At 46.4% G+C, this 20,022-nt stretch overlaps 1 protein-coding gene across 4 annotated transcripts; it reads left to right on the top strand.

Annotated features, from left to right (window-relative positions):
- Positions 1-601: 601 nt before the first annotated feature.
- On the top strand, positions 602-18,233 carry DDX51 (DEAD-box helicase 51). 4 transcript variants are annotated; one of them, XM_044444121.1, is made up of 16 exons: positions 602-656; positions 2,793-3,145; positions 4,224-4,417; positions 5,368-5,497; positions 8,314-8,459; positions 9,701-9,772; positions 10,448-10,554; positions 11,311-11,419; positions 12,263-12,411; positions 12,713-12,896; positions 14,385-14,500; positions 14,696-14,812; positions 15,420-15,521; positions 15,817-15,880; positions 16,255-16,389; positions 17,383-18,233. In XM_044444121.1, exons 1-16 carry the CDS (start codon positions 634-636, stop codon positions 17,407-17,409), a joined length of 2,028 nt encoding a protein of 675 aa, XP_044300056.1. In that variant the 5' UTR covers positions 602-633; the 3' UTR covers positions 17,410-18,233. The 4 variants fall into 4 exon arrangements, with proteins under 4 accessions (XP_044300056.1, XP_044300055.1, XP_044300054.1 ...); XM_044444120.1 differs by having other exon boundaries at positions 5,347-5,497; positions 14,388-14,500; XM_044444119.1 differs by having other exon boundaries at positions 5,347-5,497.
- The last annotated feature ends 1,789 nt before the right edge of the window (positions 18,234-20,022 follow it).

Below are 20,022 nucleotides of genomic sequence, written 5' to 3'. Positions count from 1 at the left end.
CTGGGAAGCATACATGAGGTCTGGGGCACATGTGGTGACAGCTTTAAGCATGACTGTCCTCCCTCTGTCCTTGGGGTGCTTCTAGGAAAGGAGCTTGGTGCACTGGCAAGGCTAGGAGCCAGGCAGGCCACATCCCCTTTACGCTGCAAGTGAGGCAGTAACAGTGGTGCACTCCTAGCCCACAGACGAAGAGCTTTGTGCCCAACCCCACAGGCATGTGGTACCAGCTTGGGCTGAGCGAGGCAAAGGATTCGGGAGACCCGAGCCTGGCTGGGGCAGCAGCGTTTCCCCTGAGGTGGGGGACACCATGCGGCCCTCCGGGCTACTGAGCTCCAGCACAGAGGCGAAGGAATCCGCCCCTGGGGCCGCCGCCGCGGCCGAGAAAGCTGCGCCGCCTCTTGGCGGCGCTTCCCGAAAGGTCCTGCGGCGCTAGAGCGCCGCCTAGGAGGACTGGGCCACCATTGGGCGGGCGCGGCCGTCCCATGATGCGGCGCGGTACCCCTCTTGGATTCAGAAGTCCTGGTTGGCCGGCTGGCTGCGGTGAGTGGGGGAGGGACTCGGTTGCCGCGGTGCTGTCCCGGCCTTTCCGGCGCAGCCTCCACACGTCATCAGGGAGCGCCGGGGAGCCTCGGCATGGCGCTGTTCCTCGTGCGCAGGTGAGGGGTGCGGAGGTGCCGCGAGACGGGCGGCAGCGGCCGAGGGCCCCCGGCCTTGGCCCTTCTGGCCGCCAGCGCCGCGTCTGTCGCGAGGGGCAGCGGGCGGAAAGCCTCGTGTGAGGCGCAGGCAGTGGGTCCTGTGGGTTCTTCATTAGCTTAGCCGCAGCCCGCGGTCTCTGACTAATACGAATTGCCTGCCAAGTACGTGGACAGGTGTCTGGAAAAGGATTGTTTAGGGTTTTGTTTATTAGATTTATACCGCGCCGTCTTCTTTTTTTTTTAAGAACTCAAACCCACTTACCCTGTGAGGTAGGATAGGTTGAGAGTCTGTGCCTTACCCAAAGTCACCCAGTTGGTTTTTAATTACTACGCCACACTAAATCTCATTAAATTATCCCTTTTCTAAACCTCCTCTTTTCAGGTGGAAGTACCTCTTACGGATTTCAACCTCAAAAGCTAATACACTTGCAAGGTTTCATAATTCTGCAAACGTTTTTCAAGGTGAAAAGCCCCAAGCACGACAGTGTCTTTTTACAGGAAAGTCGTCTAATTCTTTGCCTTTCCATTTCCACTCACTCAATCTTCCTTGGGATGATGCTGGATGCATTTGAGCCTGGCTAAAAATTTGACTAACCCAAAGTTACCTAAAGAGTTACATAGCTGAGTGGTGACTAAAACTAGGATATCCTGAGTCCTAGTTCTTCACTCTTAACTATTGCACCACACTGACTTTCAGGTGTAGGAATTTTTTTCTATCTAAACACGCACAGGATTGCACCCTTAATACTTTGGTTATGCTCACATACTCTAGCAGTAACAGTAGCAGCCTGGCTTGGGTTAATTTAGAGGAGGGGCTGCTGCATTGGGCTGTGTACCTGCAGATGCTTGGCTTCTAATGAGAAACCCATGTGAGAGGAGTTATTCCAGGGCTGTCTAAAGCAAGCCATGGGTTTTTTCAAAGAACCCCTGCTGCTTCTTATTGCATGATATGACACCTCACAGTGAGGTATTATATGGGAATCGTAGAGTTGGAAGGAGCCATGACACCAGTTTACAGCAACCCACTCCAATGACTGTCCACTTTCTTTTTGAATGTCTCTACTGTGGGAGAGCCCACCACCTCTCTAGGCAGCTGGTTCCACTGTTGTATTGCTCTGACAGAGAGGAAATTTTTCCTGATATCTAGCCTGCATCTGGGTTGTCACAACTTGACTTGATTTTTGTGTATCCTACACTTTGGTATGAGTGAGAAGAGATCTTGACCTTCCTCTTTGTGACAGCCTTCTCAAGGCTAAACATGCCCAGTTCTCTCAGTCTCTCCTCGTAGGGCAGTGTTTCCAAATTCTGGATCATTTTTGTTGCCGTTCTCTGTACCCTTTTTATTTTTTCTGCATCTTTCTTAAATCTTGATGCCCAGAACTGGACACAGTATTCCAGATGCAGTCTGATTAGTGAGGAGTATAGGGGAACTATAAATAGCATTTACTTTATTGACAGGTGTATCACATTGTTGGCTCATATTTAACCTGTTGTCCACAATTACTCTGATGCATTTTGCTTTTTGAGCTCTGTTGAGTCACATATTCCCCATCTTGTATCAATGCATTTAGTTTCTTTTTTCTAGATGGAGAACTTGGCATTTCTCCCTATTAAATCTCATTCTGTTGCTTTCAGTGCAGTGTTCAAGTTTATCAAGATTGCCCTTGATCTTCATTCTGTCTTCCAGGGTGCTCACTATTCCACCCAGTTTTGTATCATCTGCAAATTTAATTATTTTTCCTTATTTTCCTTTGCTGTGAGCTGTCCAGAGACAAAAGTGATTGGATGGACTAGAAATATCCCAAATAAATAAATAAACACTTCTGCATATAAATCATGACTAAAGATGCTGAAGAGCACTGGGCCCAGGACTGAACCCTGCAGCGTTCCACTAGTTATCTCCAGTTGGCAAAGGTGCCCCTGATGAGCACTCCTTGTGTCCGATTTAGCAGCCAATTTTTGGATCCACCTAATAGTTTTTCCATCTAGTCCAGGTTTTGCTAATTTTCTTATTGGAATGCTGTCGGGTACTATGTCAGAAGCTTTGCTAAATTCTAGGTAGATTATATCCATAGAATTCCCCCTGTTTATCCACAGGTACATTAGTGAAGAAGAGGATGAGCAAGAAGAGAAATCGCAAGAACTTCTTCATCAGCTACAGGAACGAGCAAGAGCCCGGGAGTTGCAAAAACAGCAGGATGTGCTCGTTTCTTCAGAACAACGGGGACTAGAGAATGAAATTAGTGGACTGGACTCTGAGCAGAAATCAGAGAAGAAGAAGACAAGTGAGGTATCTTTTTTTGAAATAAGCCCTAGAAAGAGGAACAGAAGACTACATGTTGATGAGAAAAAAAGCTTGGATGAAGCAAATGGTGGCTTTGGTTCAAGTAGAAGGAAAAAGAATGGAAAAGACTCCCAAGTGGCCCAAGGAAGGATAGAAGCCACTGAAGGTAAAACTGGGTGGCTAGAACTCAGGGATGGAGCCTGAGTCAGGCTTCTTTAATTGCTGGGCTGGGCTTAGTCTGCAAAATGCTTTCATCCCTGAACTAGGTCACTGTTCACCTTTTGAAGAGCCCCAAGCATCAATTGACACTATGCCTTGGCTGACTCTCATAAGTAGCAGGGGGCTGAAGCATATGTGCAGCATAATATGAGAGGAGCTTCCCCAGGCGAAATGCAGCCAAAATGTTCACCAGTTGGAATTTCTGCATCTCCAAGTGTAGCCTGCTCAGTAATGTTACTTAGGTATCTTTCACAAGTTCTCTTCCTCCATCTCCTATTGCTTGCAGGTAGACAGCTGCTGGTTCTGGCTCTTCTCTTGTATTGTTCTAGTTAAGTGTAAAGTTGGCAGCTGTCTGCTTCTTTGGCTTTATTGATAGGTACTTTGGGGACTCTTGGGAAAGACCTCCACACTTTCGTGTGTTTTTACAGTTCCTTCCCACATGGATCTCCTTTCCCACCACCCACAAACTTCTTTTTTAATTTCTGGGACTGCTACAAGTAGGGATGTGCAAGGAATCTGCTTTGAGTGGAAATCCTGCTGGATTCCCTGCTTTTGGATTCTCAGACTCCGGTCCATTTTGCAGTGGCCCAGAGTTCAAGTTCCTGATGAGCACACCAAGGGCTTGTGGGATGCTCACCAAGAACTGAGCCTCACATGTGCTGCACATACAGCACCATTCTTCCACACCTGGTGCTGGCAGTAGTGAGCAGGAAAGAAAGTTGGCTGCCAGGATTGGTGGCTGGTGCACCTTCTCGGTGTTCTCCCTTTCCCTGTGCTCCAGAGACAGTGAGCAGGAAAGGAGTTGGCTGCAGGAACTGGCAGCTGGGGAAGGTTCCTGGTTACACAACTGGGAGTCTGAATGCTAACGGACTTCTTCCAGGCTTGCCTCACTTCTGGATGAGCACCAGAAGAAGTCCGGCAGGCAGGCTTGAACCAGATTCTGGAGATGCTTGGTATATCCCTAACGGCAAACAACTTCTTCTGTATATGTTTCTCAGCATGCCAATCATTTGTCTCTTTTCCAGGAAATGCAAGTCAGTTGGTGAGTTTTTTGGAAAGCAGAGGAACAGGAGCAGGCGAGAGAAAGGATGATCTTGGATCAAAGAGAAGTCAAGGCAGAGAGAAGCAGATGATGCTGGCACCAAATCCAGAGGAGGGAAAGCCTCCAGCTTCTAGCATGGCTTTTCTGGGTCACTGTGCTCAAAAGACTGTGCAGAAGGTAATTCACTCCAGCCTGAGAGGCTCCCACCTTTAAAGGTGGTCTAGACATAATTTTGATAGAACTCAGAGGCAGGAAATGATAGTTGGTCTGTGCTAAACCTTACACTGCACGCAGTTCCTTGATGTCAATTGCAGTGAAGTCACCTGCTGTGAAGCAAAATAAGATCAGACGGCAAGTTGGGCTTGGTTATTTCTTAGGGTACAATCTGATGACATCACAAATCATCCTGTGCCTTTGGTGCTGGGATTCTGAAGGCCCAGCCCCTGCCCGGCCACCTGCAGAGCCAGCTGGGAAGGAACTGAACTAGCTACCTCCCCAAGGTCACTAACTGATCGCAGAAGGGAGAAAACAAAGGTGTATTGGGATGGGAGAAGGAGAGGCTGAAGCCAGCAATTTATGCCCTGTTCAGGGAGTGTCCCAACCTCTTTCCTTCCCTCCTTGCATTGCTTCATCTAGAGATAAAGAATGACTTTTTGATAAAATGCATGGTGTGAGGTGCCACAACAAAGGTCCCTGACACCACCACTCCATTATGTGTGTGAATTTCTCTGTTGCAGAAGAGGTTCTACAGTTCCTAGCATGCCTATCCAGCTTGGATGGCTAGATGGAAGGTGGGAGTAGAGGACATTTGCCTCCCTAAATATGCACAGGATTGCATTATTCACATCTCACCATGATCATTCCTCTTTTCCTGTAACCAAGACCATACTTTATTAGCCCTAAATGAAGACTGAGTCAGGAGAAAACACATGAAGAAGAAACATTGTTCAGTAGGAGACTGGGTGTGCTTTGCCTTCAAACTGTCCAAATTTCCTGTGTGGTTCTTTGCCTAATCAATGGCTCTGTGCCTGCAGTTTTCAAGATCATCCACAGTTTCAGTGCTTCATATACATGTGTGCCACCTCTTGTGCCACTTGTCGCTTCAGGGGCCCTCTCTTCTGCCACAGTGGCTCGCTCAACCCAGGCTAGTCCAGAGACAGATTAAGGAGAACCTGACCTCATTTGAGGAAGTCCCATTAATCCATCCTAAATTGGTGAAGAAAATGCAAGCAAATGGAATAGAATCTTTGTTTCCAGGTATTTTAATAGTGTGGAGGGTCACTAAATAATAACTTTCTCTTTTTTGTGTTTGTATATTTAAAGTGGCCATTTTGGGGGATGGGCAATTGTTTGTGACTAGTTTATGGGCTTCCTTGTTCTCTAAATGAATGCTGATCAGAGTTCTTGGCCGAGGTGCTTCTTAAGGCCTCCTCTGACCTTTGTGCAATGTTTCATGTGGGAACAGGCTTGATATTGAGTGTCTCCTTCTTGGTAACCAGTTCCATATTAGATATATAAAAGGAGCTTTTTAATATAGTTTTTTTGGTTGAACTAGGAAAGTACATCTGTATCAGGGTTTTTGCTCTACTGCCTGCCTGTAGGGTTAGGTATGAATGTGTATCCATCTGCTGTTCTGCAGTTAGTTTCACATTCTTTCCAGGTCTGTGCATCCATTGCTGTCTCCATTTCTGTCTGTGCAGATGAAAGAGAAGTAGTTTCTGTGCTGAAGGCATATTTTAGGCATTTATTGAAGACATCGGTTCGCTTTGACTTTCATCAACCATGTATCTGATGTTTGTTTTGTTGTTCTTTCCTATGCTGCCTTAGGATTTGTTTCAAATTGGAAGTGATATGTAAATACTGCTAGCAAATACCATGTTATCTAAGAACCTGGTCATAGTTGTATGAATGCATATAAGAGTGTAAGGATACTTCAGGATGCCTATTTTAGGGGTTTTAGTCTTTAATTTTTTCTAGTAAAGACTGAAATCCCTCTAAGGCTACATCTTGGTGTCTACATGCCAGTGGTAAATGAGGCCGGTCCTTTTTTAAAATAAAATTTATTAAACATACAGACATAGAAACACCAAGTCAGAAGGGGCCTCCCAGGCCCTCTAGTCTGACCCCCAGCTCCAGCCGGCTGCACTCATGACATGCTTGCCATGTGCATGTCTTGCCTATCCTTGAACACCCTCATCGATGGGGCTTCCTGTGGTATGGAAAGCCCATTCCATACCCTAGCGGTCCTGACTTTCAGAAACTGCTTCCTGGCATCCTAACTGAACCTTGATTCCCTGAGCTTTAATCCATTGGAAGGCACCCTGCCCTCCCCTGCAGGAGAAAAAAGGTCTCTATCCACCTCAGCATGACACCCCCTCATGTACCTGTATGTTGCCAACAGATCCCCTCGGGAGTCTCCTCCAGGCTGAAAAGACCCTGTTCCCTCAGTCACACCTGATACAGCTTTTCCTGCAATCCAGCCACCATCCTTGTGGCCCTGCGCTGCACCAATTCCAACCTGGCTACATCCTTCCTGTAATGTGGAGCCTAGAACTGAACACTGTATTCCAGCTGCGGGCGCACCAGAGTTGTAGAGAATGGTAGTAATACCTGTCTCTATCTAGAAGCCAAACATCTGGCTATGCAACCAAGGGTGGCATTCACCCTCTTGACTGCCATGTCACACTGCTGAATCATGTTTAGCATGCACTTGACCAGTACCCTGAGATTTTTTTCCTACGTGCTGCTCTTCAGCCACTTGTCCCCTAACCTGTACTTATGACACCCATTCCTATGCCCCAAGTGCAAGACCTTGCACTTCTCCACACTGAACGCCATCCTGATGTCTCCTGCCCACTTCCATAGTCTGTCCAGATCCTTTTGCATCCAGAGTACCTGCGTCTCAGTTGTAACTACCACCCCCATTTTAGTATCATCTGTGATTTTGATCAGCAGACTTGTCACCCCCTCTTCCAGGTCATTGATGAAAAGATTGAACAGGATGAGTCCCAGGACAGAGCCCTGGGGGACCCCGCTTGTCACTGATGATTCCCCACTAATGGTTACCCTCTGCTTTCGGTCTGCCAACTATGCCCTAATCCATTGGACAGTTCATCCCAAAACTCCTCAGTTTCTCCACCAGGATATCATCTGGCACTTTGCCAAAGGCCTTGTTGAAGTCCAGGTATACCATATCCACCACATTTCCTCTGTCTAGCCACCTTGAAACCTTGTCATAGAATTCCACAAGGTTCATTTGGCAAGATCTATTTTTGCAGAAGCTGTGTTACATAGCCACCAACCTCCCTTCCCTATCTAGGGTTACTAGATCTCTCACTATTATGAGCTTTTCCATTGTGTTTCCTAGAATGAACATAAAGCTAACTGGTCTGTGATTCCCCATGTCCCCTCTACTACCCTTTTCAAAAATTGGGATCACTCATGCCACCCTCCAGTTTTCTGGAACCTCGCCCGTTCTCCATGAGGCCTCAAAAATGGAGATATATACCATGTTAGCCTCAGGAAGGAACACAAAGACTATGCACTTTGCAGGTCACTGCCACTGGAGAATCTTTTCCAGCCATTGTGTGGTCTAGAATAAGGACGTGGAAATGTTGATTTATTGATGCAGGCCACTGTTCTTGACCTGATCAGTTGAAGTCTGTCTTCTGTGCAGTGATCACTTCTCAGAACTCCTCAGGCATATGCAGATTATCCTTGCTGCAGTTGAGGAGATTGGCAGCCCCACTCCTGAGTGCCGAAAGGTTGCTGCAGGGCAAGGGACAATGGCCTGCAGTGAGGACAGCTTAGCGGATTCTTTCCTTAGTTCCTGGAGAAGGAGGTTGTGTGCTTGCTGAAATAGGGCCTGGCTGCTTCAAAAGGCAGGATGACTCTTCCAAAACCGGTGTATTGACCATTATGGTAGTTGGCTGTTGTTTAAAGAAGAAACTTAAGTTTTCTCTAAGTGGTCAAGGAAAGTCCCACTTCTTCCTCTTGATGGGCTGGTTGAATCATAGAATAGTTAAAAAAGCATCAAAGAAGATTGTGCTGATCTTTAACCTCTCTTTCTTCAGTTCAGGCTGAGGTGATTCCAGTCATCTTGGAAAGTGTGTCCAATGGATTTTTGGCTGGGAGGGGTGGCTACCGGCCTAGTGATATCTGTGTCTCGGCCCCTACAGGCAGTGGGAAAACACTGGCCTTTGTCATTCCTGTGGTGCAGGTGAGCACTGAATAAAGGATAAGGTTGCTGAATGGTGTAAATATGTTATCTGTGTCAGAGTCATCTCAAAGTCTACAGCTTGAACAGTGTTGCACTGTGGACTGACACAGAGGCACTGGGATGACCTGAGTAAGTTCTCTTCTGCCAGAGGAATTATCCTTGAACTGTCTGGAGAATGAGTGGGCACAAGTCCTGAACCTTCAGGAAATGCCATCACTTTTTTCGGCTAGCTTCAACACAGGTAGCAGTTTTCATGGCTTTTCTGGCTGCTGGCCAAGCAACTGCAAGCATCTGACTCTCGTCCCTCATGCCCTGCTGGGGCATCTGGGGCCAAACTGCCCCAAGAGGCATTTTTCAAGTGTAGAGCGGTTTTCCTTTCTGCAAGCATTTTCTGAAAACACCTGGGCCTGTTCACATGTCAAGAAGCTCAGCATGGCTTAATTTACCTATGGGGGCTAATGTCTTGTGCTCTTTTCCTGTGGACAGTATTTTTTACAGTCAGTAAGTTTGCCATGGTTTGTTACATCATGTGAGCCCAGACAGTGGGGGTTGTTTGAGGGTTGTCTAACCTCCAAAAAAACCCTTGCCACCTCAATTTGCTGAACACAGCAAGCCAGCAAGGCAAAAATGGTGCCTGTAGTAACCTGGCATGATACAACAGCTCTTGCAGGTTAATCAAGCCAAGGAGCATTTTAGCTGTGAATAAGCCAGATCTTTGTAGGCTGTCCTTTGGTAGCCAGGAAGGAATCCAGGCCTTTTCCAGCTGGGGGAATATGAAGGAGCATTTCAATTTAGTGAGCAAGAGGTAGCTATCCACCTGATTTCCTGGGACAGACAGTGAACAACTCATGCTAGGTCCCATTCCCTCCCCATGCTGTTATTCCAGCGCCCTTCTCAGCATTGCTCTTTTCTTCCAGTCCATCTCAGCCTGTTTTGCATCTTGCATAACTTGCAGAGTTTTAACCTTCCAGGATATAAAATCTTGAATGGTTAACATTGCATTCCACGTCTCTTGGATAAGAGTTGTTCAACTGAATAGCAGGGAACGAATCCAAGCTGTACGGTGGCAGGTTGGACGATGATTTGGGAGGGCTCTATAAAAGGCCTTCTTGGTCTTTAAGATGATGGCCTTTCACACATTTTAAAGGTGCTGTGTTATGTTGCTTTTTGCATGCCATTTGTGCAGTGTGAGATCAAGAAGCCCCATGTCACTTTCTGATCTCTGGTCTTTGTTTTGGCAGGCTCTGTTAGACCGAGTTGTCTGCCAAGTGCGAGCCCTGGCCGTCCTGCCCACCAAAGAGCTGGCGCAGCAGGTACATCCCTGAAGGGAGCAGACCCTTTGGGCCTCTGTTGGGTATTAATCAGGAAACAGGTTCTTGTGATGTGTCTTTCTGTCCAAATGCTACAGGATTGGGTTGGTGATTTATAATCGTGGCATGCTGCCACCATGTGTAAGATGGGTTGAATGTTAGGAAAGGTTGGTTTGGGAATCATCTTTTTTGTGTGAACAGCAAGGCATGGAAAGAGAAAATGGCATGAATCCTCCTGGCGGGGGCCAGTCTGTCAGAGTTCAGTGGCCTGTTAGCCTTGCGGCAGAGTCTGTAAGCAGCCCCACAGATTAGGGCTAGTCAAGTTTGTTAGGATTACTTCATACTTTAGATTCACCAACATTAAAAGAAAGGGACGCCCTATTTTTCTGGGAACGTGTTTTAAGTACTGAAATGGAACTGATCCCCAGTCTGTCACACAGGAAACCACTTCTCTTTACCACAAACTTTCTTTGTGTTAGTAGCCCAAGTTAGGTGGAAAAAGTCATGTTCTTGCTATTGTGAAATAACTGGGAGTCAGGACCCCTGGGAAATGGTTGCAAATCACCCAGAGACCTACCAGCAGATTCCACTGAGCAGATTGCTTAAGGCAGGAGCCAGGTGGGCAGAAGGATCCTCCGGCTTTGATCTTACAGGTCTCTGATTCACATTTTTCTGTAGGTGAGTAAAGTGTTCAACGTCTACACTGATGGGCTGGGGCTGAAAGTGGTACAACTTACTGGACAGAAGTCTTTTGCAAAGGAGCAAGAATCACTTGTTGAGAGGACGTGAGTTAAGCTTCTCTTTGGTTTGCGTATTGATTTAATCCTAATGTCTTGGGCTATTAACTTTGTCAACAGGAGATTGCAAAAATAGACTCTTCATAGCCAGAGCAAATAAGTTCTCCAGTGCTGCTACCCTTTAAAGACTGCTTGCAGAGGAGTACTTCAGTTTTTGTACCTTCAAGCCACACCTGCAATGCTTTCAAGACAGGCAGGTCTTGGATTACAAAGGAGTTCTATTCCTGAGAAAACAAATTTGTCTTGAATTTGAAGTTGAATTTGTATGCAAGTTGGAACACATATAGTCATCCCTCTACATTTGTGGCGGTTAGGGGTGCAGGACCTCTGTTAAAGTGGAAAAATCACAAATATCTCTAGCCCCACCCTTACCCAAACTCGCCAGTGCCTCCTCTTTGCAGCAAAGAAATGCCAAAGAGATTTCCCTCTCCAGATGGACAGGGCAGGTGGCTGTCCTTTGGAGGCTTCCCTCTCTCCCTGTTCACATCCTCTCTGTGGTAATGACAGTTTTCCACAGGTTTTTTTTTTCTTCAAGTAATAGGCTTTATGGCAGTAAGTACATGTTGTTTGTAACTTAGGCATTCATAGCTTAGGGACTGTTTTAAGCTGCCCTGAGCCCCTGCAACAAGATGGGAAAGAGATCCAACTCTGAAAGGAAGCAGCCCCTGACCTGGGGCCCCAAAACAATGAAATGAAGACTCAACAGAAGATGCTGCTCATTACCTCTGATATTTCATTTCCCAGGCTGACTGGATTCCGCAGTCTGGCAGACATTGTTGTAGCCACTCCTGGGCGCCTTGTGGACCATCTCCAGCAAAGCCCCCAGTTCAGCTTGAGAGAGCTTCGCTTCCTGGTGAGGAGAAACACTTTTCTTTCCCTGTCAACATGCTGGGTTTGTCCAAGTGCCCAGCAAGCCTCTGCCTGTTCAGGCACCAGCATGGAGTTGTTGGTTTGACTTGGTTCCTTCACTATGTCAGTCTTTTCATTCTCAGTCTCCCAGGTATGGAGAATAGGGTGGGGAACGGTCTACCCCCAAGATCTGTTTTCAGTGGTTTTGAATCAATTAGAAAAATCAAAGCTCCTCCATTGTTGCTATAAGACAATCAAATAAAAGAACCTGAGAAGGTGGTTTATTAGTTTTTCATCCCACAAAAACAAATCAGACAACTGATTCCCAGATTCCTACAAGAGTTTCTTTTATTTTCTTTTACTTTCAGGTTCTAAGTTTCATTAAGGGAGGCAGCTGCCATTTACTGCACAGCTGAAGGGAGATGGGGTGATCAAACAGATGCTTAGATACCCTTCATTGGAATAAATGGGAATTGAAAATGCTTTGCTTTGGCAGAATCCAGACAGCCTCTCCTGCTGTTATTTCTCATAGATTTATGACATTGGAAGTTTCCTGTAAGGTAGACCTATGTTGATGGGGGGACAGGGTTTTCCTTCCAGCCCCAAGCATTTGCATGCATTTGCTGGATTTCCAGCAGTAAACCACTACAGCCAGAATGGCAAGTCCCAGGCCAAACTCCTTCAGGTCATCATTGCAATCTTTCCTCAAAGCACTGTGGCCCTCCCCAGTCCTTGTCATGACAACCCCAGCTGTGGCGACAGGGTGACCCTGGAGGCTATAGGCACCCACTACTCAAGCTGTGCTTTGCCTGAAACCTTCTTTTTGCTCATTTACGTGTGGTTGCAGATCATAGATGAAGCAGACCGCATAATCGACAGCATGCAGCAGGACTGGCTGCAGCAAGTTACGAAGGCTGCCTGTCATTCTGAAGAGGAGATGGGTCCCATCAGGCTTTTCAGGCAGGTGGGACATGGGCTTCCCATCACAGCAGCCAGGTAAGAAGCTGGCCATGCCTAGTTTTGATGGGCAGGGTGGGCAGAGCTGGGAGCCCTGGAGACTGAGTGGCTCAGGGCCAACCTTCTGATCCTGGAAGCCCCCCTCCTTCAAAATTCACACCTTGGAAAGAAACGGGGGGTTCTGCTGAGCCCAAAGGCCATCCCTGCAAATATGTCCATTGCCCCCATGTATGGGGTAAAGCAGGCCTGAATGGGGGCTGAACAAAGAACAGCTTTGAAGGTCATTTGTTTGGAGCAGCTGGGCTCACATTTGTACATTCTTGGGCATTCTCTTTTCCAGGTCTTGCTGTCCATATCTCCCTCTGCAGAAGCTTCTCTTCTCAGCCACTTTGACTTGGAACCCTGAGAAGTTGCAGCAACTTGGCCTTTATCAACCATGCTTGTTCATGCCAGTCTCCTCTGAGAAACAGGCTGAAGTCCAACAAGAACCTGAGAAGAAATACACTATCCCTGAGGGGCTTTCAGTAAGGAGTGTGGCTTCTCAGGACCATGTGATCTGTTTATTGTGTTTGTTGACATGTCTGGTGGGACAAGGAAGAGCACTGGGCATGTGGTGGAAGACAAAATGCCGTGCCTCTTCAGGAAATTCTTCCCAAGGCCTCCGTTTCCACCAAAGAAGTCACCTATTTGAGGAAGCAACCTGTAATTGGGGCAGGGGGTGGAAAAAATCCTTCCTTTTTGTCAGGAGACTTCTTGGACCCAGAAAAATTACACAGGGCATCATGTCTAAGAAATCCTTTGGGAGAGAGGGGAAAAGTAGAGAAAGGGTCGTGCTCAATTTATATAGTTTCTATCCTGTACCTTCATCTTGTTCCTAGACTGGTCAGCAAAGTAGTAAGCTGCCCTAAATTAGTGCAGCAAAGTGAAACTGTTTGTTTAAAATGTTTATATACCATCCTTCATTTAAAAAATCCCAAGACAGTTGGTTTCTGGACATTAACGTTGGCTCCAAAGAGCCACATTTTCTAGCTGGTGATTTTGTGACAAGATGAATCAGGAAGAATTATTATTATTTATTTATTAAAAGCTTTTGTATGCCATCCTATTATACAAGATCTCAGGACAGCTTACAATATTTAAAAAGACAATTAAAACAACAGTTTCAATAAATCAAGCAGAACAAAACAAATCACAAAACAAACAGAGTGACTAAACTTAAAAACTATTAAAGTTTAAAATACTGTTTAAATAAAAAGGTTTTGGCCTGGCGCCGAAAAGAGTATAAACTTGGTGCCAGGAGTACCTCTCTGGGGAGTACATTCCAGAGTCTGGGCGCCACAGCAGAGAAGGCCCTACTCCAAGTTGATGACCTTTTTGCCTCTCTTAGAGAGGGTTCCCGGAGTAGGGCTTCTGCAGATCTTAAGGGCCGTGAGGGCATATAAGGAAGGAGACATTCCTTCAGGTATCCTGGTACCAAGCCATTTAGGGCTTTATAGGTCAAAACCAGCACCTTGAATTGGGCCTGGACTTCAACTGGAAGCCAGTGGAGGTGGTAGAGGACTGGCGTTATGTGAGAATGGCTGGTGCCCGTCAGCAGCCTGGCAGCTCTTTTCTGTACCAGTTGCAGTATCCGGACCATTTTCAAGAGCAGCCCCACATAGAGCACGTTGCAGTAATCCAAGCGGGAAGTTACCAGAGCATGTATACAGTTTCTCAACTGGTAACCAGTATTTGAGGTATTTAAACTCACTGCCTTGAAGTGTAAAGTAAATTACAAGTTCCAAATTAATATCTCTTGGGTTGCAAAGAATATATCCTACCTCATCTTAAAAAGTTAATTGGAAACATGGTTCCTTGCAGAGGGCATATGAATATCACTAAGGGAAGGAACAAAAATGTCAGCCATTTAGAATATAGAATCCTGCCACGGGATTTGCCAAGAAACAATGGAATGAGCTGGGCCAGACAATAAGAGCTCCAGGGCCAAAACTGTCCTTTCTTGTCATCTCTAGCAGTACTATGTGCCCTGCAGCCTGAGTTGGAAGCCACTGTTTCTCTTGCATTTTCTTCTGAGGCTGAAGTTCTCCCGCGTTCTCTGCTTCACCAACAGCAAAGACACTTCACACAGGTGATACTTTGCAGTAGAGCCAGCACCAGGCAGGACTGGCTACTGCCTTTCATAGGCCATGGATCCTAGCTCGGGATCACTTAAGAATGCTGGCAACAGCTTCCAGCAGGGCTCTTTCCCAACTCTACTGGGGATTGATCCTGGGACTTCTACTCAGCCACTGAGCTAAGCTTCCTTCCCTCTACTTTACTCCAGGCTGTTCCTGCTGATTCGAGCCTTTGGTGGAGTGAATGTGGCTGAATTTTCTTCTAGGCTGAGTCCAAGCCAAAGAAAGCGGACGCTGAAGGAATTTGAACAGGGGAAGATTCAGCTGTGAGTGTCTTCAGGGGGACTTCTGATATCCTCATGCTTGGAATATGTCAGGCACCTACTAATTCAGTTCCATATTGCAAATCTGCAAACTTGTCCATTGGTCTGAGAGTAGAGGGTTAGGATGGTACAGCACAAGAGGTGCAGTTGCTGCAATTAAGAGCAAGGGCGCTAAACCTCCAGGTCAAGACTTGTGGGCAAAAATGCCCATGCCCCTTTCATCCAGTCACCAGTGAAGTGGTAGTTTCTCAGCTTTTGTTCAGCTTTCCAAACGGCTGAAATACCTAATGACAGTAAGAGCTTAAAGGTAAAATATCCTGGCATATTGGGCCCACTTCTTGTCTTTGGCCTCACCCACCACTAGAATGTGGCCCTTGGATGGAACCAGGTGCCCTTCTCCTGCTTTTGAGCCAGGAATTGGTGCTGCAAAGCTGGACAAACAGGAAGCATGCCTGCTTCCTTGAGAAGTCTCTTCCCAGCTTTGGTACCCCCAGACCTGTCCATAGATAAGTTAACCAGGCCCAAGCAGCTGCATGTTGTTTGTGTTTTGCTGCACTGTTTAGGTCCTGATGAGCTGAGGTGGTGTGTGTTTGTGTGTTTCTCTGAACAGTTTGATCAGCACAGATGCCACCGCTCGAGGGATTGACATTGTTGGGGTAAAATGTGTCATCAGCTATGATGCGCCTCAATTCATCAGGACATATATTCACCGGTAATTTCCTCTGAATGAAGCTGTTTCAAGTGACTGAGACGGGTTGATTCTTTCTCGGCAGCTGGGATGGGACTGCACAAACAGTGGTCATGTAACTGGGCCACAGAAGGAATGTGGATCCACTGAGGCTGCGTGGCCTGACTGCTGGATGCTCAACTGCCCCCCCCCCCCCCAAGCACTGCACTCTTCTTGGTCTGCATCCAGCATTTATTTATCTATTGTCTGTCTGTCTGTCTGTCTGTCTGTCTGTCTGTCTGTCTATCTATCTAAAGCATTCCTTCCCATCTGTTTTCAGGGTGGGCAGAACAGCCCGTGCTGGGAAAGCTGGCCTGGCCTTCACCATGCTGCTGAAACAGCAGGTATGTTCTGGGGTGGGGGGGTGTCTCCACTCCTGCCCGTGAGGACCCAAACACTGCCCTTTGGCCGTCATGGCTCAGCATGCGCTGCTTCTCAAAGGAGATTGAAATGTGGTGAGACTTGGCACACAGGAGGCCCAGGAAGGAAGGCGAAGAGTTGCAAGTGAAAGCCAGCTTGCCAGGGCCTTGTGGGCGCTGAGGCTGCGTGGCCTGACTGCTGGATGCTCAGCTGTCCACCCACCCCCTAACACTGCGCCACTTGTCGGGTCTGCATCCAGCATTCCTTCCACTGTTGCAGATCCACTGTGCCAACTGGAGTGGGAATGATTGGGGAGTGGGTGTTGAAGACCTGATGTTCATCTGCCTTTGTTCTCTAGGAGCGCAAGTTCTTGAAGATGCTGAGGGATGCTGGCCTTCCAAAGTTGGAACAGCAGCTGGTGAAGAGCAAGTTTATTCAGCCTCTCCTTCAGCCGTACCAGGAAGCACTAGCTGAACTGCAGCAAATTGTCAAGGTATCCCTCACAGACAGTCCCTGCAGTGTTGGAAGAAAGGTGTTCTTCACTTGAGATTGTGGCTAGCTAGTCAAGATTGTTGCATAAATCAGCACTTGGAAATACCTGTTTCCACATCACCATGGCCAGTAGGAATTACGTCTTGTATTTCTGCTAGTCATGGGATGGGGGGTGGGGTGGGAAATGCTGTCCAGTCCCCTCTGACTACAGACGGCCTGCCCACACTTCTCTCTGTCTTCTGTGTTCACTCCTGCGGGCAATTTTAGAACTATTTTTTGCAGCCCTCAGGCTTGGAAGTTTGACTGTTCCTTCTTCAAAGAAAAAAGTAAGCAGGAATCACCGCAATCCTGAATTGCATAGCTGGCCCAGTTTTTGCACTTCAGATCACAGCCACACACAGCCCTTCCAGTTACATTTCTTCTTTGTAAGGAGGTAGATGTACAGATGCCATACCACCCGCTGACTGTATCCCTATCGGTCAGCCAGGAGGAACCAATAGGCTGGAGTCTGCAGTTGCGAGATTCCAAAGTCCAAGTGCAGCTGAGCCCATTCTGGCACTTGGTGCAATTGAGAGAGACTCCTGCCTCCATCAAGGGATCTTAACTTCTGCATGTGCAACGGGGTGGTTGACATTTGCCATGGGAGTTGAAGCCAGGAGGTACGGACTATCCAAGATAGCGAAGGCTGATCTAGCTAACAAGCAGAAAGACGAGAGGAGGGTTAAACATGACTCCTGGCCGCCTAAGAAACTTTCCTCCTCCAAGCCCTTCTTTCTCTCTCCCACAGTTGGTTTTTGTGCAGAGCTAAGGTGCAACTGGCCACCTTTTTTAGCTGTGGAAACAAGAGATTTAAATATTGTTCGCATTACCTTTCTGTACTTTGTTTTACTGTAATCATTTTCAGGGGCACAGGCCTGCAGGGGGAAGTGGGGGGAGCTGTCTGCATCCATCGCTCAGGTCTTGGGCTAGCTTGAATTCCTCTTTACCTCAACAGGAGGAGCAAGCTGAGAAAAGATCCTGAGGCAGCTGAAGGGAGTGGATTCATGTTTGGAGAGGAGGTGGCAGAGAACAAACACAGATGGAGCGCAGCTGGAGTCGTGATTTGGACCCTGCCCTTCTTGTGTCTATAGCATTCCAAAGCAAGTACGAGTGATTCCAGGCACCCTGAAACATCAAGAAGTGGTCCATCCCGCAGTGGAAGTACAGCAGGTTGCCATTCCCTGCTCCTAGAAGGCCATTATATTTAGATGAAAATGGTTCTTTAACTCAGCCCAGCCTCTTCTTTGAAGTGGTCCCTACCCTCTTCAATTTTGCTTGATTAATTGGAGCTTGCTTGTTCTCTCAAGAAAGGATCACATCTTTGCTGTACCACCTGCACCCAAAGAGGTGTTTCTGCAGCGTGGCTTGTTCTTCACCCAGGGATGCCTTCAGCAGCTGAGATGGCTGCTCCAGTAGGAGCCCTCTCTTTACAAAGTAGAGGAGGCGACCCTCAGACATGATTTATGTCAAAATGTGGCTTAGGCTTTTTGTGTTTTTAAGGAATGCGATGGATTTTGGTCAAGAGTGATCTTGTAAATGAGACAAAATATTAACTGCTCTTGAACCCTGAGCACTCAAACACAGCTCTGTTTCTAGATGTGTCGGTAGCATGCTGGAAGTGGTGTATTTCAGAAGTGAGTTACCTGTGAAGAACTTTTTGTCATGCCTGAATCTGCCAGTCAACAATTGTTTGAGCAGTCCTAGTAGGGAAGCAGGAGAAAATAGTCTCTCTCATCCTTTGAAGGTTTTATCATGTCCTAGTTTCGATGTCCTTTTATTTAAATTAAAGACCCTGATCCACTTGTAGAGTAGTAGTTGTGTTTTTATACCTTCTTGGCTCCAGGATATATTTTTGAATATGGAGGAACCAAAGCCTAGGCAAATGCAGTTAGGCAAGAGTCCTGTCATAGTAAAGACTTGCATTTTCTGAAAAGTTACAGTTTCTACGCGTCAAGGCTCTTTGGATTTTGTAAAGTCTTTGTCTTTCAGTCTCTCCATCTTATTTAAATTGTAGATCTGTGTACTGCTGCTAGGTGATTATTTTGGCTTTTGCTTGTATTTTATGTTGTAGTTTGATTTTTTAATTAATAGTGTATTTTATATTTTTAAATTGTGAATCATCCAGAGCGCTTTGGTCATTGGGTAGTGTAAAGGCATAGTAGATAAATAAAAAAAGTAAAAACAATACAAACTTAACAATTGATAAAATCAACAGTAAAGAACATTAGGTACACATATTATAGCAATAGTTAAAATACTTTTTAAATGTCTGGAAAAATGGAAATGCCTTTCTTGAAATAACTGCAAAGAAGGTGCTCACAAGTCATCACCCCCGACTCTCAGTGTGTAGGTGAGTGAAGATCTTGGGGCACCATTTGAAATACACATCAAAAGCAGGAAATAGTCCAGGATGGCAGTTTAGTCATTGGATGATGAGATAATTAAATGAGCATTAAAGGGATTATTAGCATTTGCCTTCACTGCAGAAAACCTAGGGCAGGTACCTGTGCTACAGCAAATATTTTCTGGAAGAGGAACTGAGGCCACAAGTGGTGAGAAGAATGGAAGCTGTAGACTTCACAAACAGACTGAAGATAAGTCATTGGCCATGATGGTGTTCAGCCATGAGTTTAAGAACTGTTTGAAACAGTTTGTGACCGGGTCACTTGGCTGACTCCCTTCTGTCCCTTTTGGCTGCTGGCACCTGCAGTGCAGCACCAAAAGCCTGCCACACGTGCCCCCTTGAGGTTTTCTGCTGGCTCTTGGTACCGTCTAGGCCACAGGTATATATTGCTTTTGTGTGGTTTTGACAAAATTATTTGTATTTTTTGTGCTGTTTTATTACTTATATGGTTTGTTTTATTGTTGGAGGGCTGTCTTGGGAGGGCTTTGAGTAGGTTAGAATGTAATAAGAAAAGGCAACCAAGAAGTACTTTGAATTAATGTGAAGTTGCTGAAATTAATAACACAAGTATTTAGCATGTAGTAGTAGTTTCCCAATACTAGTCAGACCCCATTGGAAATACTGTGTCCAGTTCTGAGCACCAAGATTTAAGAAAGATGAAAGGGTCCAGGGGAGGACAGCAAAAATGATCCAGGGTTTAGAAACACTGCCTTGTGAGGAGAGACTGGGAAAACTGGGCATGTTCAGCCTTGCGAAGAGAAGACTGAGGGGGAACATGATATCTCTATAAGTACCTCAACGGCTGTCAAGGTCAAGATCTCTTCTCGCTGATACCAGAGTGTGGAACACAGAATAATCAAGTTGTGACAACCCAGATTCAGACTGGACATCAGGAAAAAGCTTCCTCGCTGTCAGAGCAATATGGCAGCGGAACCAGCTGCCTAAGGAGGTGGTGGGCTCTCCCACACTAGAGACATTCAAGGTGAAACTGGACAGCCATCTGAGTGGGTGTAAATTGGTGTCCTGTAATAGCAGGAGGTTGAACCCGATGGCCTTCATGGCCCCTTCCAACACTATTATTCTATGATTATATAGGCAGAATTCAGCTGAGGCAATGTAGAAAGTGTTCCTTTTGTCCAATTGGGAGGTTACCCAGTCCAAAAATGAGATTTAATTAATCTGACATTAAAT

This window comes from Varanus komodoensis, unplaced genomic scaffold (genome assembly GCF_004798865.1).
Source record: "Varanus komodoensis strain SLA01 unplaced genomic scaffold, ASM479886v1 scaffold44_1, whole genome shotgun sequence".
NCBI classification, from domain to species: domain Eukaryota; kingdom Metazoa; phylum Chordata; class Lepidosauria; order Squamata; family Varanidae; genus Varanus; species Varanus komodoensis.
This window is presented reverse-complemented; position numbering and strand designations above follow the sequence as displayed.

Coding starts and splice junctions, on each gene's coding strand:
- DDX51 (XM_044444119.1), top strand. CDS start 634: ATGGCGCTGTTCCTCGTGCGCAG. Junction 11,420..12,262: donor TGAGAGAGCTTCGCTTCCTG/GTGAGGAGAAAC, acceptor GTGTGGTTGCAG/ATCATAGATGAAGCAGACCG. Junction 12,897..14,384: donor CTATCCCTGAGGGGCTTTCA/GTAAGGAGTGTG, acceptor TGTCATCTCTAG/CAGTACTATGTGCCCTGCAG.